The following is a 27,375-nucleotide window of genomic DNA, read 5'->3' on the forward strand; positions in this document are numbered from 1 at the left end:
TTACACATTTTCAGTAAAGTCTGTACTTGCATCCGCTGCCTCTACAAAATCCCTGACAGTGGTCTTTGCTTGTCCTGTGAGCTTCATATCTGACCTCTGGCTCATGGAAGTAAAAATTCCTGCTTGGGTGACTCTTTTTTTTTATTTTTTATTTTTTTTAAATCCCACTCTTGATATACTCCTTTAGTCTCAACCAGACACCCTGTGGAAAAAAAAAAAAAAAAAAAAAAAGACAAAACCCAATACTGCGCATTCTATTCATCTCGGTATTGGTATGTTAGCACATCATCTGTTCATTCCAAATAGTGTATCTGTATTTGGTTACATCCCTAATGGATATGTTTCCTGTGTTCTTTAGAAGAGAGCACAAAGTAATGAGAACTGAAAATACCAAATGGAGAGCATGGACTACATTGTTTCATGACCTCAATTTAGTATCTTGTGGCCACATTAAACTCAATTGTGCATACAATTCAGTAAATTGTGTTCCAGAAGGAGAAAAAACACACTTCAGCTGCACCACCCAACAGCAGATGCAGTGTTTTTCTTCCCTCTCTAAGCCTTACACTTTTATGTGCAGTGTGTCCAGTGTGCTCAGACTAGATCTCTGTGGTCAGCACTTTTAGCTCATGGTGCTTTGAGCTTTATACATTCAGTTCTGCTTCTCCATTACTGTTAGGAGCTGCTGTGCACCACTGTGGTCATGGATGATTTTACACTTTTTTACTGTGAGACATACAGTAATACCGTATCCATGACCGCTAGGGTGGCGTCCCATCCAGGGTCTACTCCCGCTTCTCACCGAGTCTTCCAGGGATTGGCTCCGGATCCACCGTGACCCAGACCAGGATGAAGTGCTTAGTGAAAGTGAGTGAGTCAGTGTAAGACCTGAATAAGCTTCTAATGGGTTTATTTTCCATACTGAAGTATTTTCCATTGTAAAGTTTGAGGCGTGTTTTTTCTCATGTCTTTGCAGAAAATTACTTAGCAAGTAAAAATATCTTGAATACAGGCAAATTCAACAAATGTGTCCCCCTTTTTTTAGATTGTTTTTAACCTAACATAAGATTATTAATCCTATTTTTAGATTTTATTTCCTCATTTCAAGCATGAAATTGTCTTCTGTTGGCAGATGATTTTGTTTTTTCAAGCGTATATTTCTAGAAAGAAGCAAAATTATCAGCCACTAGAATATATTAAGCTTGAAATTAGTAAATATGTCTAGAAGTAGTGTTAATGGTCTTATATTTCTTATATAATAATCTCATAGTGAGAAATTTCCTTTCCTAAGATTTAAATTTTTGCTGTGTGTATGAAGAAAACATCCTGGTGTGGAAAACACTTTAAAATGGATCTAATCAATAATAAAAGTGTGCGGTGTTATGCACAACATGCTAATAATGTAATACCCAGAGGTTTATATATTCCTGTTGTTTTTATTCAACACATGACAGAACCTGCTGTAATTACGGTAAGGACTTTTAATGCATTCCTATAGAACATGTATACATATGGGAGATCTCACACGACATGTGGTTAGTTATTCATAGGCTGCATAACAAAGCAGCGACAGCAAGAAGACACAAGAAGCGAAGAAAAGCTGCAGGTAACAACACAAAGGCGATGACAGCAGCGGCACAGATCTGTTTCTGATAAAAACATTTTGCAGAGAGAGAATGAGGACGAATTTAAAGAAAGAGCACTCATCCGTCTGTGAGCTTGTTTGTATGGAGGCTTGTTGTGTGTCATGACTAATGCATGAGTAAATTTGACACAGTATCTAATCATGATAACAAATATGTATACATGATTTCATCTATGGCCATTATACTGTATATAAAATATCTTAAAAATATATAAGTACATATACATTTAAAATAAAGCAAATGCATATAGATCTTGCACTCAGGGTGTATGAAGCATCAGCCATGGACAACTGCATGACAGACTCATCTCTCAGTGACAAGAAAAGAGAAATCATATGGCTATGGTCATGCATTCTTCCTGAAAATACCCTTTACTAATCCTTGCAATCCAATTCATTCTAAGTTCGACGTAAACCCAGCTCAAGCTCTTTATCTGCTTTAATTAAGAAGAATTGAAAAACGGAGTGCTATCCGAATCCAGGTTGATGAATTCTCTGTGCAGGATAAATTACCTTCCAGAAAAAAGTGTTTGCTTTAATCTGATGTTGTTGTATTAGACACCATTCCCTCTCCGAGTTCAGGTTAGACTGTAGATTAGATAGTTTGAATAGTTTTGTTCACTGACACAGATAGCCTTACACTCTTTTTTGCCATCTTTCCTGTAAGCATTGCATCATCATATTTTGATGTATTGGTTATAGGCAATAAAACGCCATGGCAGGAGTGTTAAACACATTTTAGGTAACAGGTCACATTACTGATAGTAATAGTGACCAATAACAACACATCAAGAACTCCTCTTTCTGCATTTATCTGAAAAGAACATTCTGTATTTTATTACAAACAAATTAAACATATATCAAGTATTCAACACCCCCCCCCCCCCTTTTTGGATTTATTTGGGATTATGTCAGGAATCTATTAGTTCTTTTGGAAAGAGATATAGCATCAAATTGTTTAGCTTCCTAATGAAGAATTACATCATTAGCACATTTTTCCAGTAGCTGAGTTTATCTCTCTATTTCGCCCCCTAGTGGATTAACAGAGACTCTTTATTTCTAATCTTTCAAATTAAGATGATAAAACACTGATTCTAGACTCATTCGATGGTCTGGATTGCAACCTTTATTGGGTTGGTTCCGGCCCGTATGTTTGAAGCCCCTGCGCCATGGATTTAAACTCAGTTACAGTTTGCTGTGTGTTTATGTGTCCAGTTTTATTTTTGCACGTGTGTGTTTGTGTGTGCATTCAGATTTATTTGTACAATGCATGTGACTCTAACCTAATAGGAGAATGTTTGAAATTTTGTTGAGTGACATTTTGCTGATGAGGAACGATGCATGTGTGTGTGTGTGTGTGTGTGTGTGTGTGTGTGTGTGTGTGTGTGTGTGTGCTAACCAAACAATTAACTCTCATTTTGTGCCAAATGGCAAAAGCAGTGCCTAAGAGGAACAGCACGCCTACACCCCTGGAAATGAAAAACCCCCGCTGTGGGATATGGCACTAAACCACACGCCCACAGTGGAGGAGTGCCAGTCAGAAGCGAGTGTGTGTGTGTGTGTGTGTGTGTGATAAAAATGAGAAATCATGAGGACAGTGTTCCACAGAGGCATGGCAGCTTCTAATGGAATCACAGCTGGCAGGAGCAGAAGCCCTTAGCGCCTCATACTCTGACTCAATTATACACACAGCCCATGCAACATGGAGGCTTCCCGCAGCCTCTTCGTGCAAATAATTTATTTTCAACTTTGCTCAAAAGAACCCGGTTAGATGAAAAGGGAAAATGGGATTCCGAGATCCTAGCATGCAATTCTCAATATACAGCACCATAAAAGATTCTTTTAGGGAATATATTAGACTGTAAAAATAGCTACCACATGCCCCAAATTAAAGATTAAAAAGAAAAAAAGGAAAAGGCTGTACGTACATTCTAGAAAATCATATATGCTGCGGATGTGATTACTGTGATTGTGATTATTGTTTAGTGTTTGGTAGTTATACTGCATTTGTGTTCCAGGCAACAAATTCTTCAGCATACAGAATGAAATGGAAGTGTGTTATTATACATTATAGGCATAAGAGGAGGAATGTTTTTTTTTTTTTCTCACACTTGAGCTTGGTATGTCCCGATTCATTGTTCCCTTTGTTTAAATGAAAGGCTGCTGCTAAGATCCCACAGCAACTGTTAAAAAGTATTGCAGTAGGTTTATCAGGGTCAGGAACAAAATGACTGTGAGAAGAAAACAAAAACAAGGCTGGAGCTGTTGGCAGTAAATCCCCATGGAGGTCAGATTGAACATGGCACCTCCCTGTGCTCGAGTCGAGACGGTGCTTGGCAACGTTTCCTCCCTGAAACAGGCCTGAAGAATCATCATTCATATCAAAACAAACTTTCAAACCTTCAGAAAACGAAGGTTGTTTATGCTGTGAGTGGAGATGACGAGGGCAGCTCCATCCCTGCATGCACCTGGAGAGAAAGTTCTGGAATAACCCAAACATTCAAAGTCTGGACTCCTTCAGATTTGTGATAGACAGGTTGGAAAATATTCATGCAGTGGCTGAAGTCTCAGGCAGGGACTGCATGTTTTAGAGGGCTTGGTTATGGTGAGGCAGTAGATTTAAAACCTCTTTGGAAATAAAATGATCTCAGCTACATCACGCTGTGAGCCACATGATGATCAAATAATGAATATGACTTTGGCTTAACTTTCACATTAGCTGTGTTTAATTAACCAGAAATTCCATATTTATGTTATTTGCATGATATTTCTGTGGTGTAGAAAAATATTGTACTTGAACAAGTATGAGGTAATACATGACTTGTGTTTTCTTTTCCCACTTTTGAAACATACTGTTTAGTCTTTGTGTTAATATACAGCACAGTCTGGCAGATCTGAATGCTGAATGCTCTGTAACATGGTGCCTGACCCTGCTGTATACACCATGTGCTGCTGTGATTGTTATTAGTCCTTAATGGCTCATAAAGGAACAGCAGTTAGGGGTATGCATGCTCTTTGTTTCCATTTCTACCAAATGGTGCACTGCTCCAGCATTAACAAAGCATGCAATAATGCAATAATGTACCTCTGGCCTATTTAAACAGAAAGAGAGAGGTAGACGAAGAGACAGAGAGAAAGAGAGAGAGAGAGAGAGAGGCTTAGTCAGCTGCAGAGAAACTTCATTTGGACAAGCCTCAGCTAGACCCCTTAATGCACAACAGTGTTTTGTGCACAGGCTGACACTCTCACGGGAGCCTTGTGGATCTGTGTGTGTGTGTGTGTGTGTGTGTTCAAGAACAACACCAGTGATGCAGGGCTGGAAATTATGGTGATACACAACTTGCTGGGGTGAAAGAAAACTTCACGCTGCTACATGACTGATATAATGAAACAGTCACAAAAACCCTGCCAGCATGAATGAGTGTAGATTAGACACTGGTCCAATCATATTGTGTGGAGGGTCCAACTTCAATTTTGCCAAAGCACCACTGACACCAGATTGTAGCACATTCAGTGCCGCCTTTCACTCTGACCTTCAGTCTAATTCAATATGAAGCCAGTACTGACAGTTATACACATCCACATTTATTTTATACACTCACTGGAACACTTGGAGACTAATTGTGAAAACCTGATGTGGTCTGCTGACTCAAGGTTTCATGTATTGTAGCGTTCTGAGATGCTTTTCTGCTCATCACGGTTGTAAAGACTGGCTATTTCCATGCTCAAGTCTCACTCATTATACAGTGGATAAATTCATCAGGATATTATAGACTTAAAGGTAAAACTCTACTGAACTCAAAAAATGACTCTGATGCTTATATTGAACATCTCTCCAACACACTTAGCACTGCTTGACTCTGTAGTATACAGTTATAGAAGAATAATGATTTATAATCACACTATCGGGTGTCACCCAGATGAGGATGGGTTCCCTTTGGAGTCTGGTTCCTCTCAAGGTTTCTTCCTCATATCATCTCAGGGAGTTTTTCCTCACCACCGTCACCTCTGACTCACTCATTATGGGACAAATCTAAGTTTATATCTATATCTGGATATCTGTAAAGCTGTTTTGTGACAATGTCCATTGTCCACTTTATAAATAAAATTTAATTGGATTGAAATTAGTTGAGTTAACAACAAACCAACAACCTCTCAATGACAAACCAACAACTATGCCACACTCATGACTTTTTCCCCACTATAATGTTTGACTTTGAGCATTAACTGAAGCTCTTGAACTGTAGCTGCATAATTTTATGAATTGCAGAAAAAATGCTGCCACATGATTGGCTGATTGGACAATTGTATGAATAAGCAATGTGTGTTTCCCGTCGTCAGCACAGCACATGCAGATGAGCTAATGATTCAACAGGGTCATCAGGTTTTAGCAAAATTTCCAGCCAACCTCTGTCTCACTAACCACATAAAAGACCTGAAACTAGTAAAAAAAAAAATTGGGCATTGGAAAAGGGAGACACACTGCATGGAGAAGCAAGATCACCGTGGTGCGCACGCATTTCTGATGTACGAACATTAACCACTCCATAATCCTCCTTTCCCTCTCCCAATCTTTACAATATATCTTACATTAGAAATGGTTCTGTACATCATACACACACTGTCTGCACTTACACTGTGCCTTTGTTTGTAGAAATCTATTAGATATAATTCTGATTATTTGCTATAAAACAAAATCTTGGTGGCTTCAGAGCATATTAAACTAGCTCAATTTGGCATAAAACTGTCCTGTCCGCTGCTCCTCCTCCACTGAAAATGTTTACAGAGCAAGCATGGGGCAGCGTGATTCGCGCCCCAGTGGGCCCCTATTTATTAGCGCTTGTTGCAGTTCTCATGTTTGACCACTAGGTGCAATAATAACTCTATGGAGATAGGTGGGGCAGTGAGCATCCAACATCTTTAAAGACGAGCGAATCAACAAACCATTGGCTTATATCTGTCAAATAGTGACTTTTTTTAAATGGTTGGTCACTCAAAAGAGGTCATTAATATTTCACCTGAATTAAAAATGTATGTGAACGAAGACTTTATGAAGATTAATGATGATGTACAGTACTGTGCAAAAGTCTTAGGCACCCTATTTTTTTAAATACAAACTTTGTTATAGATGTTTATTTTCTGACTTCTACATTATTGATTCAGAACAAAAACATTTTAGATTCCAAACATTAGTTTTCCAGCACAAAATGAAATGTTCCAGAAAAATGTTTGTATGTCAGTAAAGAAAGCAGCAGATTCCATAAGAGACACTTTTCAGATAAAAACATAATGAAGGCTGCTGGGTTTCGCTGCAGAAATAAGAAGCGAGTCGACAGTCAAAGTCTCCAGAAGAACTGTGGCTGCTTCTGCAAGATGCTCAGTAACACTTCCAGCTCATTTCCTTATAAAACTGAACTAACTGCACCTCAGATACTCTTTTTTTTAAGTAAAAGTTCGTCACACCAAATATTGACTTTGTTTCATGTATTACTGTTTACTGCTCTTTATAGGATTTTTTTAATGCAGAAACATTTAGTTTCATTATTTGTGAAGGCGTCTTTACTCTACAGCATTTCTTTACATGTGACTAAGAATTTTGCACAGAACTGTATATGATCGGGGGTCTGCTGAACCTGCACCTATGGACAAGCCTATAGACCCACTGGGCCTATTTACACATTAGTGCACACTCGGAGGAAGTGGTAAGCAGAAGATGAAGATGGAGGGAGGAATCTGCAGGGGGTATTATTCATGAGGATATTTTTTTTGGAAAGGTCATTAAAAACTTGGGGGTGTTAAAGTGTCTCTGTCCGTGGTGCTGAACTAGAAAGAGGTTTGTTTGCCTGTTCCTGCTCGTGCTGCTGCTCCTGTTCCTGCTCCTACTGCTCCTGATACTCCTGCTAATACTCCTGCTCCTGTTCCTGCTCCTGTTCCTGCTCCTACTGCTCCTGATACTCCTGCTAATACTCCTGCTCCTGTTCCTGCTCCTGATACTCCTGCTCCTGCTGCTGCTCCTGCTGCTGTTCCTGCTCCTGCTGCTCCTGCTGCTGTTCCTGCTCCTGCTGCTCCTGCTAATACTCCTGCTCCTGCTCCTGCTACTGTTCCTGCTGCTCCGGATACTCCTGTTCCTGCTGCTGATACTCTTGCTCCTGCTGCTGTTCCTGCTGCTGTTCCTGCTGCTGCTCCTGCTCCTGCTGAGGGTTAGACAACTTTCCAAAATTCAACATTACACAGAGCCAAAAGAAAAAAAAACCCAGTGCAAAAAAGAAAACATTAAAAAATGTGAAACAGCAAGTCAACACTCCAGAAGCTAAACGAGTGTGATTATGCATATCCTAAATAAGAAGTCCACTGAATTTACAGAACAACAGAAAAGACAAATATCAAAGTAAAGTAAAGATAAGATTAGAGATCCAGGCTCGTGCGTGTCAGATCGCATCCGGTGCGCGCGCCTACTCCTTTAAGATGATGTAATTCTTCATAAGCCATTATGTTTTTTTTCCCTCCCTCCTAAACCGCTGAGGCAACATCAGCTGAGGCTTTTTTTATACCCCTTTTCCTTTTTTCTTTTCTATTTTTTTAGACTGGCACCACCCTGAGCGGGAAAAGGGAGCTCGATGCGCGCTCTCGCGCTTCTCCATGGTGGGCGCGGGCACGTAGGTACGACGGAGGAGGAAGAGAGAGAGAGAGAGAGAGAGAGAGAGATGGGGGGAAAGGCGTTAGAGAAATTCTGCTAATCCACATGAGAAGCATCATGTCGAACAGAGCAGGAGTGATGCTGGCTCTGGCTGCTCCGGACGCACCGTGAGTACCGCGACACCGACACCGGCACCGACACCGGCACCGCGCCTGGGCTCGGGGTTCTGCTCCAAAGTTTCATCAGTCGTTTGGTGGAGTTATATTTACTGGACTTATTGTTGTTGTTATTTTTTAGCTTTACTTATAAACAGCACAGATGTTTCCTGTTTCGTTGCGAGCACGAGCGAGTCTGCTGTTTGGAGAATCAGACACAGAGGCGCGATATCTGCCTAATGTTCTGCTCAGACGTCCGTGAAGCTCTCCTGAAGCTCTGCTGAAGCTCTGCTGAAGCTCTCCTGATCTGCAACCACATCCCATGATCATATAAAGGTTTCTTTTTTCTCAGATATATGGAGGTTTTTTTTCTTCTTCTCATTTTACCTCCACAGTGTTCTGAGCGTAAGATCAGACATCTTCTGTAAAACTACACAGTTCAGGGAGGAGTCAGATTTGAGTCAGATGCAAATGCTTCTTGATTATCATGAAGAAGATTGAATTCATGTGACATCTTGTTGGAAGAAACTTTTTATTATTATTATTATTATTATTATTAGTCCTTCCGTGATGACTGAAACTATGTCTCTGAGCGGGAACTGCAGGACTCAGCCCGCGGCCAAAGAGCCATCATGCGCCCTGAACTGCTTTCCAGACGTTCTGGAGCTGAACGTGGGGGGTCAGGTGTACTACACGCGCCACGCCACGCTCGTGAGCCAGCCCGGTTCCCTGCTGGGCAAAATATTCTCGCCCAAAAGCAGCGCGGTGCCCGATCTCGCGCGAGACCCCAAGGGTCGGTATTTCATCGACCGTGACGGCTTCCTGTTCCGCTACGTGCTGGACTTCCTGCGGGACAGACAGGTGGTGCTGCCTGAGCATTTCCCTGAAAAGGCTCGCCTGAGGAAGGAGGCGGAGTACTTCCAGCTGCCGGACCTGGTGAAGTTGTTAACGCCGGAGGAGGTGAAGCCCAGTCCGGATGAGTGCGCGCACAGCGACTACGAGGACGGCTCGCTGGGAAGCGACCAGCGCGCGTGCCCGCCGCCGTCCCTCGTGCCCGCCGACCGGAAGAGCGGCTTCCTCACGGTGGGCTACCGCGGCTCGTGCACGGCGGGCCGCGAGAGCCAGGGCCAGGCGGACGCCAAGTTCAGGCGCGTGCCCCGGATCATGGTGTGCGGCCGCATTGCGCTGGCCAAGGAGGTGTTCGGCGAGACGCTGAACGAGAGCCGCGACCCGGACCGCACTCCCGAGCGCTACACGTCGCGCTTCTACCTCAAGTTCAAGCAGCTCGAGCGCGCCTTCGACGTGCTCTCCGAGTGCGGCTTCCACATGGTGGCGTGCAACTCGTCCCTCACCGCCTCCGTGGTCAGCCAGCACGCCGACGACAAGATGTGGTCCAGCTACACCGAATACGTTTTCTACCGTAAGTTCAAGTTACTGCTAAGAAAACTTCCTACCTGTGTAGCTCAGGTACCACCAGAAGCACACCTGGTGTGTGGTGCACTTCCTGTAATGGAGAGTTTTGTTTTTCAGATATCACATATCAGATATGAAATCTATCTATCTATCTATCTATCTATCTATCTATCTATGTATCTCTCTCTCTCTCTCTCTCTCTCTATCTATCTATCTATCTATCTATCTATCTATCTATGTCAGAACCTGCCTGTGCTTGTCATCACAGTTTGAATTATTGGTTATATTCTGATTCCACAGAAGTGAATACTGGAGACTCTACATGATATTATACAGAGAACTTTATTGCAGCTCCTTGAGTTGGTGATACGGAGAATCTGTGATATTACACTGAAGGACATTTCCTGAGGAACAGCAGGCTGCGTATCACAATATCTCATTTTCAGTAAAACCGACATGTGCTCAGCTACATTGTTTAGAAGCCCCAGTTGTATTACTACTGAGAGAGAAAACGAATTCTCGTACCTCAGTCTATGTTCTGACGTTGTCAGAGTCAGAGCGTTGATTGCGTACACAGTGTGCAAAGTGAAACCCTTCATCTGAAAGAAGACCTCTCTCTCCTGATCTTTATCTCAGTCATTATCTTGCTGAAGTGGCGAAAGATGATGGCTTTTGTAATGGCTCTCATAATATTTTATGGTGCAAAACACTCCGTCCACTCTGCTCGAGTAGCTAATGCGATGTTGTGTCCGTTGTGGCTCTGCCACGGGCTAAAATGGAGGAACACTCATCACATTACATATCAAGGCTCCATAGACTTTCTAAAAATCGGTACCTCACATGACCAGTCTATGCGGCATCAATTCCTTATACGAACACAAATATTCATGAAATATTAATAATAATTGATTATTAGCTATAAATAAACATATACAAAACATTAAAACAATAAGCTCATTGCACTAGCTCATGGCTCATGGTGTTAATATGAAATAAATTAATTATTATATTAAATCAATCAATAATAGTTAATTAATTCATTAATAAATAATTAAAAACTTCAATAATTAAGCATGATATGGTCATGGTAATTGTGTTCTGTATTTAATTTATTTCACTATTCATTTATTTCATGCTGCGGCCTTGGCACAGGCCATGAGACAAATAAATCTGTGAACATCATCCATCAAAACCAAAATCCCACCTGAGATTGGATCGACTTTACCACAGTCACGACTAATCCATAGTAGACCAGGGTCAGGAACATGTGTGTTAAACGATGATAAAAGAAAACTACAGAAATGAGGCATTTTACTCTTACTATTTTAAGCAGGTAACATCTTTAAAATTGTTTCCTGTTATTTGAAAAACAGCCGAAATAAGACATGATACTAAGAAACGAATAAATACACTGATATTCTTTAGACTGGACTGTTGCAGTTCGTGTGCTAGGACAGTACCTCAGTCTTTATCTAATGTTAGGGTTTATATTGACTACAAAGTCCTGCATGAGACATTTACAGGCACATCCTGCTAATCTCCTGATGCAGTGTATCCCACCCTGAGCGGTTAATTCAGCTACAGTAGGCCTTCTGTTAATCCTGTGGATCACCTGCAGCTCAATCAGTGGAAATGGTTTTTTTTTTAATTGTATCTCCTGAAAAAATCTGGAATAGTGTTTCTTAGAAATCGGTGTATTTTAAATCCAGAGCTGGTGGAGTCAGTGCTGCCTCACTGCTCTTTTCCATCAACTCTGTTGCCATTCTTCCTCTCTTGTTTTCACTGGTCTGTGCAAGATTGATTCCCCAGCACGCAAATCTATTTACCGGTTTGTTGTATGGTTAGAATGATCGCTAATCCATCATTGTGTTGTGTTTGACAGTCTGCAGACCTGCAGTCTTGTCTCAAGCCAAAATCGTAAAAGTGTGTCATTTTCTTTTTCAATGTCATGGCAATCAGTTCCTACCTTCCAGCAACAACGCCATTTTTCTTAGTCTTTATGTCATTATCAGCTCTATGTGCTTCCTTTTAAATGAAAATGGTAACCATTTCAGTCATTTCCGTCTCTTCGACCACAGACAAATTTCATTTGCCACTTTTTAAAGTTGCTATATGTTTAAGACAATTAAAGCATTGAAAAGAAAGAAAGAAAGAAAATCTAGTTAGATGGCCCAGGACACCGAGAGACACTACAGTGACAGAGTTTTCCTCTAAACCAGAGCAAGATTTTTCATAAAGAGAACTGTATTACTCCAGAATCATTCATCTTACAAAATACTGACATGGCCATATATATAATTAATATTTTACCATAATATTCCAAATGCCAGTATTAAAAATACAAAAAAGCATAAAATACTAAATCAGTCTCAAATGTGCAAAACCTCAAAAAATAGATGTTCATTGTTTAGAGATTTGATTTGCCTTTGCTTTGAATTAATTTTTTTATTTCCAGAATTGTCCCTTCATAAAAGGAAATGCTATTGTCAGTGCGCTGAGAAAGTTCCAGGTTATGTAAGTGTCTGTATGTCCCACCATGTCCAGTAATTTCTACTCGGAGATTTCTTACAGAGAACTCAACTCCATGCTCATCTCAGATCAAGAGCCATGGATCAATAGTGTAACGTGTGGTTAAAGGCAAAAGGCAAGTGTGTACACTCTGCATGTGTTTTATTAGGAGCAGTCTAGAAAAGTTATAGTCAATATCCTCTGCTGGGGTCAAAAACCTGGAAGGCAACATCATGAAAGAATGATCCCTATTCAAAATCGATACCATGTTAGAAAAGTGGAATAGACAAGAACAGAAACAAGGCTCAGTAATGCACGGAAACTCGATAAGACTTCCCAACAAAGAACAGAAACAGCAGGTATACATCGACAAACTAATTACCTGCTTTACACAGAACAGGTGAACACATTAGGGTAATCAGAAGGGGGCGGAGACATGATTAGAGGACAGGAACAATATCACATGACATGAACCCAAAACTAAACGACGTGTAAGTGGTGCTTGCTCTGCTTGGAACTGTGCCGTGATAAATAGTTTGATGCGCACCTCTGACAGCAGAAGCAGGTTCAGCAATTACTAAAGTTTACATTCACCCCGTTATTGCACTCATATACTGACATCTAAGCAGAAACATAGTGAATCATCATTAGGTAATTCCAGCTCAAATCAGCAAGATTCCAGAGCTAAGTACATTTTTGTAAATGGTGTTATCCAGTGAGTATTCAGCAAAAGGCCAAGAATAAGGAGCTGCCTCTTCAGGTGAAGAATATCTCTTGCAGAACGTTGCTGTTGTGTAGTAATATTTATACGTCATGTTTTCTTGTATACGAAGGACGCTGGTTTGAATATATGATGCGTGTCCCAGTGTGGCGAGTGCTGCATGTATCATTTTTGTTTTAACAATGCATTCATATTTTGTTTTGAGTTCATGTCATGTGCCTTTGTTTATGTCATGTGATTGTCTGATCATGTGATGTTATTTTGTTATGATTTTAGTCTTGTCTCCGCCCCTGTCCTGTCATTGTTTCCAGGTGTTCTGTGTTTAGTCCTTGATTAGTTTGTTTGTTTATTCCCACTTGTGTCTTTGTCTCATTGCAGAGTCTTATCCTACATTTTGCATGGATTTATTTCTGAGCTGTGTTTTCTAGTTTCCATATTCTGTGTTTCTTGGTTTTGACCCTCACTTGTTTTCGACGGTCTTTTGAAAATGAAATTATCCTTGTTTGTTCCTGCCTGCATGTGTTCTGACCTGTTCCATGGACATTAACGATGATTCCTGGAATCATGCTGTACATATAGATGAAAGAGTGCATGAATTTCTAGGAATATATAAACAAGTCTTTGTTGTTTTTTTCATAATCTCATTAGGTTTTATTCTGTTAAGAGTTTTGACTTCTTGCTATTACTAAGGTGAAGTGAAAGTGAAGGTTAGGATCAAATGGCTTATTAAGTTGGTGAAAAAGACGTCCAACAGCCATATGGTCAGAGCTTTGAGCCATGAAATTTTCCAGCATTAAAAAAAAAACAGTCACTTCTCCTATTAGTCCATGAGAACTCTTTTTAATTGTGTCAACTTTAGCAGTGATCTGCATGCCTTGGAGGTGGAGGGATAATTGCATGGGCTGCCCGTTTCACACGCTAAGTGGAGGTCTGTAGAGTTAATATGCAAGGCACTTTGCAGGCGGCTGTGTCCTTTGGCAAATAAGGCCGACAGTTATCAAAATCCATCATCCCTGAATCTCATTTTAGTCAATTAAGTAAAGTTATAGGCTGACAGTGTTGGAAAAAGCTCCTCTTTAATCATTTGGCTGTTGTCATGATGTGTCTGGAACTTTAGCATATAGAACAGTTTGACTGATTCATCAGCATGGGACAGCATTTGAAATGTATCGCTATTCGAAATATTCAAAATGAATATTAATACTATTCAAAATGAACACATTGAAGGAGTTGATGTTTACTGTGTGTATAAACATTCATATATCCATGAAGGGTGCCAATATATCCATGACAGGTGTCAGTAATACAGGGTGTCCCATAAGTCCAGCATCATAGGGTTAATTTATACTTTAACATTATTTATAGATCATGATATATCTAAGAAAGGAAGAATGAATCCAAATAACTCTACTCACAGGAAATTGAAGTGAAATAGAAAATGAGAACATATTGAACAACTTCTCTAAATTAAAGCTTTTGTTTTGCTGTTTTGTTTTTTTTTTCCTCTCTTATGATGCTGGACTTATGAGGCATGCTGTTTAATCACCACTAGCTTTTTTATCTTCTGTGCTGTTATTATTTTCTCTGTGCCTTTCTTATAGTGTTGACTCTTTTCATGTTTGTGCCCTCTCCCCATCTGCGAACGTCTCAGTTTCTCTTTGAACTGTGTCAGAGAGCCAAATTGTTTTCTCTGGCTTGTGAAGTCAGACAGAAAGTACACAGCTGCCCGTGCTCAAACACGGCTTTACCTAATTGGCTTGCATGACATTAAATTGAAAAAAGGCCTAAATGAGATTCAGTCCAAGAAAGAATGGTCTCACCGAGCTCAGAGGCTCATTGCTTCATTATATTCCACCCATATGCACATCAGCAGCTCAGAGCCATTACAGTGTTACTACAGATTTGCAGGATATACTCTTAGTGCACTTATTATCGAGTCCAAATCCAGGCAAAATTTGATACTTATGGTTCGTTTGCTATTTGGTTTGGGTTGTTTTCTTACTGCATGCAATTAAACAAAGCAAAAAGCAAAACGTAAATAAACCTTCACCAAGTGTGAGTAGAGATCACAAAAATCACCCAAGCGTGGAAAACATGGAGGTGACACTCAGTAAAAGAGTGGATACTTATATAAACTTACATAAACTAGTTTTAAAACATTTTGTATGGTATTGTGTCGTTTCATATCTCCAGAACACATCACATTTCTGCAGCGCTACAGCTCTGTCCTTTGGCTCAGTTTAGCAGCTTATGTCTACAAGAAAATGTCACCTGTAACCCAAACTACACGGCATGTTTCGTTCACTCTGAATCTCTCAGTGACTGGAATCTAAGCATGCCAGAGTTTGATTAGAATCAGACCAAGAACACCTCGCTCAGAGGGTCTTGGAGCAGTTATTTTGGTTTACACCAGGGTGTGATTGCTGTGTTCTCACTTGCATATAACAGTGCACCCATGAGGAAAACACACCAGGGTTTGATTCGAACAGAATAAACACTGCATATATGAAAGCACCCTAATATCCACTGCACTAGGCACTGCTCCGAGTTACTCAAGATCCAAAGGAGCAATCCCTTTATTGTCGATCTAGACAGATCAGAAGAGTGTATTATGTATTTTGCATTCTGTAGAGAAGGTCTCAGATATACAGTACATGCAGAGACTGTGTATGCAGTGTTATTAGGCAGGTAGTTAAGCCATAAAATGGTACAGCACGCTCATTTGTCACTATGAAGGGGAAGTTATATAGGATCAGATATAGGAACTGAGGTGAAAGTTTCAAAACTGAATGCTGTTCCATGATGATTTGTTTATATACAATGGATTCTGTAAATCTGAATGTTAGATTACACAGGAAGAGTTTGTAATCAGCTTGTAGAATCAATCAGAATGTTCATTCACCAAATGTACAGACTACTATTGTGTCTCAATCAGCTCGCTAGCTCCCTCGGTGGTGAATCAGTAGATCGTGTACACGAGTTCGGGCACTAAGACCCTGGCTGACTACACACTGGGACACTGACGACTCAATTTCCGTCGTCATGACGACGTACTCGCGTTGTAAAACGTCACCACTGGCATTTATCAACAACAGGCAGGACCTATATCTTTCTGACATTATATGTCACATAAATTTGTTCGCTTAATCACACGCATTTCTGTCATGGTGCTTCAAGCAGGATCGTAGGCTCGCTAGTGGATTTTTTAAAATGTTAAACACTTAAAAGTCATTAGACTCAAACACACCGTACATAGAACGTCAAATAAAGTTAAAAGTCACATCAGATACAGTTAAAAAGTTAAAAAACATAAGTAATCATCTGAGAGCTATATCAATGATAATAAGCTACTTATATCTGTAGACGAAGTTGGCTGAGAGTTCGTCCGCCATTTTTTCGAGCTGAGAGGCTTCAGAAAATATGACGTCATTTCCTGTAAGGGAACATAGTGAGCGTCGATGCTCCCTGGTTTTTGCGGTGCATTGCGGGATTTTTTTAGGGAGTGAATGTTCCAGTGCACTGGAAGGATTTTGTGATGGAGACAGCCCTTAAAATGGCCGCCTCCCTGATCAGTGCCCTGACTACTGAACCAGGGAGCTGACTGAGACACACTATACATCAGAAACATGCAGTAATGTCCAGCGCACGGTACACGACCCATACAGATGTAGAGCTACAGTCATAGTAGCATGAAAATTTGAGCTGGCTTTGAGTTGGTGTGATTGTCATTTTCCCCTCATTGTGATTTTACTTACTGTTCAAACATGCTATAATTGAATGAAGAATATGTTAATACAGACCACAGACTTTACCTGATACCTGAAACTACCTGCAGCAATGGGTGAAAAAAGGAAGAAAGGGAGAAAGAACAACTCAACCCCTGAACATTTCAGTGGTTCATGCAGTGGTGCTGGTCCATTAAATGCTTGTCCACATGATTGCCGCTTTGCTGCAACGTATTCCTCATACATAACGAACACTCAGAAGCACAGCCACAAATACACAAGCGCAAAATCATACCAGTGATGAGAAATGAGTCCAGGTAGATTTCTAGCAAAAGTTATGGAATGTGAATGGAACCAAAAAAATAACATACATGCTTCTCAAGTATTCCTGTTTTCCTGTAGCTGCCTTTTCAAATGTCTGCTTGGCAATCATAGCTCATGAGGTAGGATTTGTTCCGGTATGTGTGGGAAAACATGATTATACCACGTTGTTTAACCTCGATGCTTCCTCCCTCCTACTCAGAAAACAAAACTGAACAAAAATGCAGTACTGAGATACACAAAAAGCATGAGCCGTGATCATCTTCATTTAAGACTCAAATTCTATTCAAATGATGACAATGGGCCTCATTTATCGAGCTGGATATGAACAGACTTATGCATAAAATTGTTTTGTTTACTCAAAAAAATTTAGTGTTCATGAAAATCCTGTAAATTTAGAGAAATTTTCGTTACCTGCTCGTGCTCCTGAGTGTGTGTAAATTTATGTATAAGAAGACAACCTTCTGTAAATCTCGACCTGATCGACGTCAGATCCTATAATCTGCAGGGATTACTGCACTTTTCTCTCTGGAATATTCTGTGGAGTTTAAACTGTTTGTGTTTATGATGTTTGCAGCGTTTAGCAGACGCCCTTATCCAGCGCGACTGACAGAAGAGCTTTAGAGTCTCGATCAGAAACACGTCCTCATGCTAGTTCACTCGCTCAGGGACTCAGAGCTCCGTCCACAACATTTACTCAAAACCAGCCGCTTAATATTATTGGTGTTAATTAAAGAATATAAAAAAGAAAGAAAGCGAGCCGACACACACCCATAAATGAAGACAAATAAAACTAACCATTCAGTTACGATAAATAAATGGTGGTGTATAAACGGAGGACGGGCCGCTCTGTCTGCACAGAGCTGTAAACAAACGCCTCAGCTGATGGAGGATTTGACGCTCGCTTAGTATTATTATTATTATTATTATTGGTGTAGAAGTGAATCAAAATAACTTCTGTTTTTCAGCCTTTAGAAATTCTTAGTTCGGTTTGTTTACGCAAACATTTACAAAAAACTAAAATATTGATAAATGAGGACCATTTTGCAATTCTGCATTCTTTTCAGGAATGTTTTCTTCACTTTTTTAAGGATTTCTTTCTGTGCTCTCCAAACCTATGGCAGAGTTTCTTAACAACCATCCTGAAGTGACAGTTCTTAAGTGATAAAGCGTACACTGTGTGCTTCAAAGGGTGATCTCTCTCAGCAGCAATTTGTCGGGTCGTTCCAAAGAAGTGAAGAAAATTGTTTAAAGTGCCCTTCAGAAAGGGGAACAACTGACGCACCCTTTTTTCTCATTTTTTTCTTTGTTTTTATGCTTAAATGAAAAAAAATGGCCATGGTGGCAGGAGTCCAAGTATGAAACATTATATTTAGTAATCATAAATTTTAACTTAAATGAAAAAAACAGCTGAAAATCGTGTTTCAGCAAATAATCTGTGTAGGTTTTTATTGCCTCAGGGACAGTTTGTAGCTTGTGCATTTATATTCAGTTGCTTCTGTTAATTTACAGAGTTATTTATTGTTTGTCCTTCTGTTCATTATTAATGTGAGATACTAATTTTTGTTTCCAAGTTCCAATATGGTCGTCTTCTATAGCTGGGGACCTTTCAGAGTTCTCAGTGTGAATAGAGGAGCCACTGTTGGGAGTAGGACAAAGTCATTTTCACTTTAGAATGGACTGCAGCCCCAGTGACCTACACATCTTTGTGGTTTCGTAACTCCTAACACACCTGATCCAGCTATTTTTCAAGCCCGGCATGAATCAGGTGTGTTGGCAGCTGGGAAACCTTGAAACCGTGCAAGGCAGTGTGTTCCCAGGACTCGAGTTAGAAACGCTGGCTTCAAAGTTCTGAAAGATTACACACTCAGTCATCATAACTTGCCTCCACTGTCTTCTGTAGCTGACTCTGTGTGGCTGGATGATGGCAGAGAGTCCGAGGGGAAACTGTACTAAAGGCATACAAACTTATCTCTGCACATCTTTACCCTGGCAGAGATGAATCATCAGGGCTGGTGGTCTCCAAATCCATTTGGTCTCTGTGAGGTAATGCTTGATTTTTTTTTCTTCTGTCACATGGATTTCCTGTCGACTTTCCCAAGGTGAAAATAGCAACTCAAATGACACCATTGGACAGAAATAGACAGTTAGTGATTTGTCGAGAATGTCTTCATTTGTCATCCTCATGACATTTATCTCTTTGACCTTATCCAGTGCATTGCCTGAGCCTCAAAATACAAAATTTTCTGCTAGAGAAGCCCATCTGCACAAACTTCAGCCTCCATCTGCCACAATTCCCCAAAAGACAGACGTGGGATCTACCCCTTCTGCTGGAATCCCTTAAAGCTCCTCCTTCTGAGCTTAGGCACCAATCTGAAGTAGATGTCTGTGAAAACTAATTTTTTTAGTAATCACTTCAGCAAAAACAGTGGGAGAACACCGTCTTCTGGTAATAAGCTTGCCTTGCATGCGTTGGTGGACAGATAATCTTGACCTTGTGGTTGAACCGAGGGTTATTTATACTAATCAACCTTGCAGTATTCCTTGCTGTGCCCAGTATGCGCCCTACTGTATTATTTAAACCAGACAGTGGCCATCTGATCCTCAGACCAACTGTTCATCTGTTACACAGGAAAGACATGTAGGATTCCCTTGTCTAAACAGAGCCTGGCCGACTAGGTGGTCATCATCACCATTGCCTATAGACAGTAACTACATCACATCTTCATGGGCATTACTTAAATATATGCTGCTCCAGGAAGTCTGCATTGATGGTATTGGGGCAGGTTAACATCGCTGCTCCCAGCACCATGAGTACAGCACCAAACACTTTTCTACTTGGTCCCAATATGTGGGAATGTGTTGGAAACCACTCGCTGCTGCTGAAGATGGCCCCACATGGACAGCCTAAAGCCTGTGAGATTGCTGTGGATGGTACCACTTAGAAACCATTGATATGATAGCTTTAGGACTGCAATTGCCACAAACAGTTTTGCACTCAAGTCTCCATCAGTGAGCAGTTGATAACTTCAACAAAATAGACTTCATGTTAAAACTATGATGAATTTCTTGGTTACACAATTGCACTTTCTGACCATGTAGTACACAGTTATAGAAGGGAATGATTTATAATCGCACTATTCAGTGTCACCCAGATGAGGAAGGGTTCCCTTTTGAGTCTGGTTCCTCGCAAGGTTTCTTCCTCATATCGTCTCAGGGAGTTTTTCCTCACTATCATCGCCTGTGGCTCGCTCGTTAGAGATAAATATATACATTTAAAATTTATATCCTGAATTTATATATTTCTATAACGCCGCTTTGTGACAATGTCCATTGTTAAAGGTGCTATACAAATTGAATTGAATTGTTGGTTACTCGTGACATTGTGGTATATGTGATTATCACAGCCCTTGATGGAGTGAAATAGAAAGCTAGTTATATATTTAACTGTGGTTCTGTCATTTGAAACCCGTCTATATTTTCTATTCGCAGATTTTTTTCAGCTCGAATGCAAGGTGGTGGTCTGAACACACGTGAAAAGCCCCTAGTCCTACATATTTACTCAAAAAAAAGAGCAACTTAACCACATGTGTAAGGTGACGTCAAATACAGAGAACCTTCCTCATGTTTCCCCAACTTAATTGCCAACTCTGAATAATCACTAAGCCTCATGAGAATTGCAAGGATCATGCTGGACTGGTGTTTGTAGATTTCAGCTTGGCATTTCATACCCTGCAGTTCTTCACTGTCTCAAAATTATTCAAGAAGTTGAGAAAGAAGTGGTACCACTCAGGTCAGACATGGTTGCCATGAGCATTTGCCTGGTTGCCATGAGCATTTTTCTTTCTTGTCCTCAGCACAGAGAAAACAGAGTAGATGGTGTTTGACCACAAATCATTCAGTAAAATCAGGTAATTAGGCAAGTAAGCTCTTTCAGGTAGCTTGGTGTACATATTGACAAGAACCTGATATGGTGGAACAGGTGCAGCGTGGTCTGGCAGTGACTGTGTTTTCTGTAGAGCTTTGGTGTAAAAAAAAAAAAAAAAAACAGACATGGCTGTTCTATCATGCTGTTTTGAGAGCTTACTGTTTTGTGGTATCTCGGGATTGTAGTGCATCCTGCCTGTCTGAAATCAGCAGCTCACATGAAGTGCTATGAAAATGATGCAAATCAGACAACATCCCAGTCTTAAGGCTGTTTATGAAGAGGTTTGAAAATTATACTCAGACTCCACCTATTATCCATCACCTAGAATATAAACTCTATATTTCCCTCAGGCAGATGTTTTGCAGTCCCCCACTCTAGATATAATAGGTATGACCAATTCTTCATCCATTTAAACATTAAATAAAGTTTAAGCCAGATACACACTGTGTTTAAGTGTTTGTAGGAATGGATGGTGCTGTGATGCTCTGTTTTACTGAAATGAATTGAATACCTCCTCTGTATGCATTTATACCCTTCATCAAATACCCATACCCCTAATCAAATACCCATACCCCTCATCAAATACCCATACCCCTAATCAAATACCCATACCCCTAATCAAATACACGTACCCCTAATCAAATACACATACCCCTAATCAAATACCCATACCCCTAATCAAATACCCATACCCCTAATCAAATACACATACCCTTCATCAAATACACATACCCCTAATCAAATACCCATACCCCTAATCAAATACACGTACCCCTAATCAAATACCCATACCCCTAATCAAATACACATACCCCTAATCAAATACCCATACCCCTAATCAAATACCCATACCCCTATTCAAGGACACATACCCTTCATCAAATACCCATACCCCTAATGAAATACACATACCCTTCATCAAATACCCTTACTGCTCATCAGATACCCATACCCCTAATCAAGTACCCATACCCTTCATCAAATACCCATACCCCTAATCAAGTACACATACCCCTATTCAAGGACACATACCCTTCATCAAATATCCATAGCCCTAATCAAATACTCATACCCCTCAGCAAATACCCCTATAGCTCAGCAAATACCCATACCCCTAATCAAATACACATACCCTTCATCAAATACCCTTACTGCTCATCAGATACCCATACCCTTAATCAAGTACACATACCCTTCATCAAATATCCATATCCCTAATCAAATACCCCTCCAGCTCATCAAATACCCCTACAGCTCAGGAGATACACATACCCATTATCAAATATCCATATCCCTAATCAAATACCCCTCCAGCTCATCAAATACCCCTACAGCTCAGGAGATACACATACCCATTATCAAATATCCATATCCCTAATCAAATACCCCTCCAGCTCATCAAATACCCCTACAGCTCAGGAGATACACATACCCATTATCAAATATCCATATCCCTAATCAAATACCCCTCCAGCTCATCAAATACCCCTACAGCTCAGGAGATACACATACCCCTAATCAAATACCCATACCCCTCACCAAATACCCATACTCCTCATCAAGTACCCATACCCCTCATCAAATACCAATACCCCTCATTAAATACACATATCCCTCATCAGATACCCCTACTGCTCATCAAATACCTATGCCCTTCATCAAATAATACATATTCTTCAGCAAATACACATACAGCTCGTCAAAGTAACCAGTGTCCTCAGCAAGTAACAATGCCCTTAATCAAATACCCATACCCATCAGCAAATACACTTGCCCCTCAGCAAATACCCCTACCCTTTATAAAATACCCAAGCGCTCAGAAAATACCCACACACCTCAGCAATAAGACATATCCTTTGGCAAATACTGGAGTCTCAGTGGTGCTATAGAATATTATGAGAATTAGCCTTAACCATCTGTTGTATTCTGTCTAAACTGCCTTCATTTACTAAGAGGCGAAGGAGAGAGAAAATTGAAGAGCTGCACAGAACCCTTCTCACAAAATTCACTGAACAGTTATTTAATGAGAAGGTGATTCACGCTGGGATTTTGATATCTGTTAGCTGAACTGATCAATACATCGGCTCCAGAAATATAAGTATATCTGATTTGAAGGGAAATAGTGTTAGTAAGAATCCGTGTGAATGATTCGAGGTAAATTTAGCTTTAGTCATTAAAATCAGGTAAAATGCTAATATTCGCAGCTATTAGCAGAGCAGTTTCCAAAGAGTGTTACTGAAATGCTGTTATAAATAGCAAAGAGTAAATGAGCCACATTACATTAACAGTGGCCACAAGTGTAGCTGTTGTTTCAGCGAAATCACTACATATATTTAAAATGGGACAACTGGAAGTCTTGGGATTACAGAATGAACAGCCCAAATATAAGAAAATGTAACAGAAACCACACTGAGGGCCAGTTGGGCCAATGCGACTGCCTCCAAATTGCACTCTGCTTGAAATGCATAATTTAAAAGCCACTATGAAATGGAGGAAATGGTCACAGAGCTATCAAAAGTGCAGGACTATTGAGGAAATGCATATATCTGTAAATAAATGAAGTTGTTTCACTTCAGAAGATGCCAGAAAGAATTCAAAATGTTCGTATTATTACATACACTAACCATCCACTATATTAGGATCACTTGTACAACTTTATAACACTCAAGGTAATTTGGGCCAAATGGGTCCTATTTGTACTCAAAACCAGCCTAATTTGGTGCCGATAGTCCACCTGTATTTGATCAAATAACTTGTTAAGAAATGTGATGGAGTCAAAGATAATAAATGTGAGTCAAAGATAATAAACCTGCTAGATAATGATTTCAAGACATTCATTTTTTAGTTAACATCTTGACAATTTGAACAGCCATTTTAAATGTGCATCTGTAATGAGCAACACAAGTTCTTGTTTTGCTTAAGCTAATGGTAAAACGAAGTGAAACCCAGAAACATATTAAAAAATACTTTTGATGGCCCACCAATGATCTGTTTCTAGAAGTTCTGGTGGAAAAATTTGAGCTAAACTGTTCGTCTTCTCACCCACAGACCATTAGGAGAGAGCTGCTTCCCCGTTTCAAATGGCATTCTTAGTCTAATCACATTTGAAAGTCTATGGAGGCAGCTGTATTTTCCCCACTGTGATTTACAGCTTTAAAGCTCAGGCAAGTTTCAGTTTCAGAAAGTACACTGTACTTATGCATGGTTCCTTTCCTATTGCTGATTGCAGTCGAGAGAGAAATTGTGGCGTTTGGTATACAGCTCATGAGGCAGTAGTGATGACCGAGCTAGCTTTGCTGTGATCCACTGTACCAGCAGAGACGTGAACTGACCATGTGGGCTCTCTCGTTTTTTTGATACTTGAAGTTTCTTCTCAAGACGAGTGAATAAATCAAGCTTCATGTAAGGAAAGAATTAGGGGTGCATTAGATCGATGCAATCGATTTAAGTGGCAACAACATAAATGACTCGGTGTATCAATCATGAATTGATGATTATCAAAAAAAAAACAAACAAACAACTGGTGTGTTAAAAATAATCATATTTTATACCGATGTGTATCGAATTGCTGCCTTATAAATCAAAATCGTATCGTATCTCGTGGAAGCCTGAGGCAGGAAGCATGTTCAATCACAGTGTGTCAACGTGAACATCTCGTCTGATAGGCTTTTGCTTTCTTTGTCTCTGTAATTCTTGCAAACCCGCCTAGTAAACTGAAAGGTTGTTATAATGAAAATAGCAGAAATAATGTCACAGAGGATTATAATTTGCATATTGCATAAATAGGACATGATTGTGTGGACATGGTTGAATGCCTCAGAGGCTGGGCAACTGTACAGAGTCTTACATCCAGACACAGTATTGCTTTAGGAGACTGTACTGCCATAATGGGGCTTCACAGCTCAAAAGGCTGAAATGTCTTGATGTTTAAAAAAAAAAACATGGCTAGATTGCGCACATAAACCCTCTTATCAGTTATAACCAGTCAGTATTTCACTGAACCAGAGGACACTTTAACAAGCTCCCTAATGGCATAATACTACCATTTTAAAAAATAAACAGCGTCTGAACATACTTCTGAAGTATAATTCCTTTATACAAGAAATTCGCCTTTATTGAATTTGACTCTTAGTCCACCGCATGCCAGGGGCCGAGGCATAGTTATGTTCTGAGTTTGTGAATTTCCATTTCTTAAACATTTCAACTATTTTCATTAGATTTTGCTCTTTACTCTTCTGGAAGCAGTTATTCTTTGGACATTTTCTCACTTATTAGTCCATTTGACCAACAGAGTCAACTTTTGGTTCAGTTCACAAATTTAAGCTGAGAAAAGAGCAACATTTGCTAAAGGGTAAGTGAGAAGGGCCGTGACAGAGCAAATGTTTTTATTGGTCAGAAATATGGCAAAATATGGTATAAACAAATTACATAAGTGTGCTTAGAAATCACTGAAATCAACCCAACATGGAAAATAATTTATTAAATAATGATAGAAATACTTTTAAAAAAAACTGTTTCCAGCATTTCAGGATATTTTCAAGAATACATAGAATACATAGCATGATACATTTTGAATCAATATTAAGCAAAATTGGGCTTTTTTGGAAGTAAACAAGGACCAATTCTTGTAGCTAGTGATTTTGGTCCATTGGTACCGAACCCTGGTGTGTTTCCCTCCTTGGTGTTGCTCCTTTTGAGGTGAAGTGAGTATCGAAACAGCTTGCAAGGCAGGTTGTGAAGCTTTGTTTTCAAGTGAACACTGTATGTGGAACTTTAGTACTTTTTTCTGGTCTGATTACATTTTTCAATATAAAAGTGAATTGGACTGAACAGAAAATGAATCACTCTGACTCCTACTTGGACCAGGCAAACCGACTAATAGGTGAGACCTCAAAGAAATCAAGAATGATGAAACAGTCTGTAAACAGCTGTCTAAAACACATAGCAGTCACTTCAGAAAATCTATATTGCAGACCTGACTAGTCCTGAATTACTCTCTCTCTTGCTCTCTCTCTCTCGCTCTCTCTCTCTCTCTCTCTCTCTCTCTCTCGTGCTTTCATGTGTGGATTTGTCACAATAAAAGTGACAGTGGAATACATTCACACTTGAAAGTCTCCTTTCTTTAAGCCTCCAGATGTGCGTACCAGGCCTTAAAGCAGACTTCCTTATTTCCTGCATTAGTTGCATTTAAAAATAGCTTTTTTGCTGACTGGAGACAGATTTCCATTACCTTAAAGAGTAAAGCAATATTCTCGATTGCTAGTGCTTTTTTTTTTTTTTCTTGAAATGAACCTGCTTAATTTGTCTTCAGGATTAACTCTGCTCTAAATACTGAGCTGACAAATTTTATTAAGCAAATGTAACAACAAGCTACTTTTTATTTAATGGATGAATGTCTATAATTTAATTAATCTATCATGTAAAGACTTGTTTAGTGACTATGCTAAACAGAGATGGCACCGAGCCAGTAATCAGTGTCGGCATCTGCAAAAATACCAGCAAAAGATGGTATCAGATCCTGTAACAAATGGCAAAGATTGGAATTGATTTGGAAAAGAAATGTAATTTTGGAACTAGAAATGTTTAAATATAAAGAGAATTGACTGTTCTTTCTTTTGTTAGGATTGATTTTATTATATTTGTACTTTATACTTATTTATTATATTTACAGTATAAGTATTTTTGTGTGAAAGAGTTTATTTTTAAAGCTGAGTAGTTTTTAAAGAAAATAATATTGGATGGGTATCGGTATTGGCTGATACTAAAGGTGTCAGTATCAGTATCGGAAAAGAAAAAGTGGAATCTCTAACGCTGAACAAATCTATCCCTGTGCATTCAACTCAGTCTGAGAGTCTGCCAGAGGACCAGCTGTACGTGTAACTGCCTTTTATATGCACAATTTGTAAATATATTTAATAACTTTTTTTGCAATAGATATAACTATAGTTGATACGAGATATCAGCGCTGTGTTAGTTAGATCTGGAATCAGCTGACAGGAAATTTCTTCCACCCCCACTGTGTTCCTGACACCTGACAAACGTCTCATCACACTGAAGTTCAGCAAGAGCATAATTTCACATTCAGCATGTAATTCAGCAGAGGTAATTACAGAACAGCTAATCCTGTCAGCTAGATGTGTCGTGGCCTCTGGAGCGTGCTGAAGACTTTAGCTTGTACTGCAGAAGATTAATGAAAACATATGCTGATGAATGAAAAGCAACATTTCTTTATTATGTCATTGGGGATTAAAGAGCGCAGGTAATGTTGAGCTCCGTGAATTACGCAAGTAGATATAAAGTCAATAAAGCAAATGCAGAGACA

The 27,375-nt window shown here is 39.8% G+C and overlaps 1 protein-coding gene across 1 annotated transcript in view; it reads left to right on the plus strand.

Annotated features, from left to right (window-relative positions):
- The first annotated feature begins 7,776 nt into the window (after positions 1-7,776).
- Positions 7,777-27,375, plus strand: part of kctd16b (potassium channel tetramerization domain containing 16b) — a 46,966-nt gene continuing 27,367 nt past the window's right edge. Inside the window, exon 1 of the mRNA XM_026938450.3 lies at positions 7,777-9,857. Coding sequence (XP_026794251.1) covers positions 9,008-9,857 — 850 coding nt within the window. The 5' untranslated portion in view covers positions 7,777-9,007. The remainder of the gene's footprint in view (positions 9,858-27,375) is intronic.

Source organism: Pangasianodon hypophthalmus, chromosome 15 (assembly GCF_027358585.1).
Source record: "Pangasianodon hypophthalmus isolate fPanHyp1 chromosome 15, fPanHyp1.pri, whole genome shotgun sequence".
Taxonomy (NCBI): Eukaryota; Metazoa; Chordata; class Actinopteri; order Siluriformes; family Pangasiidae; genus Pangasianodon; species Pangasianodon hypophthalmus.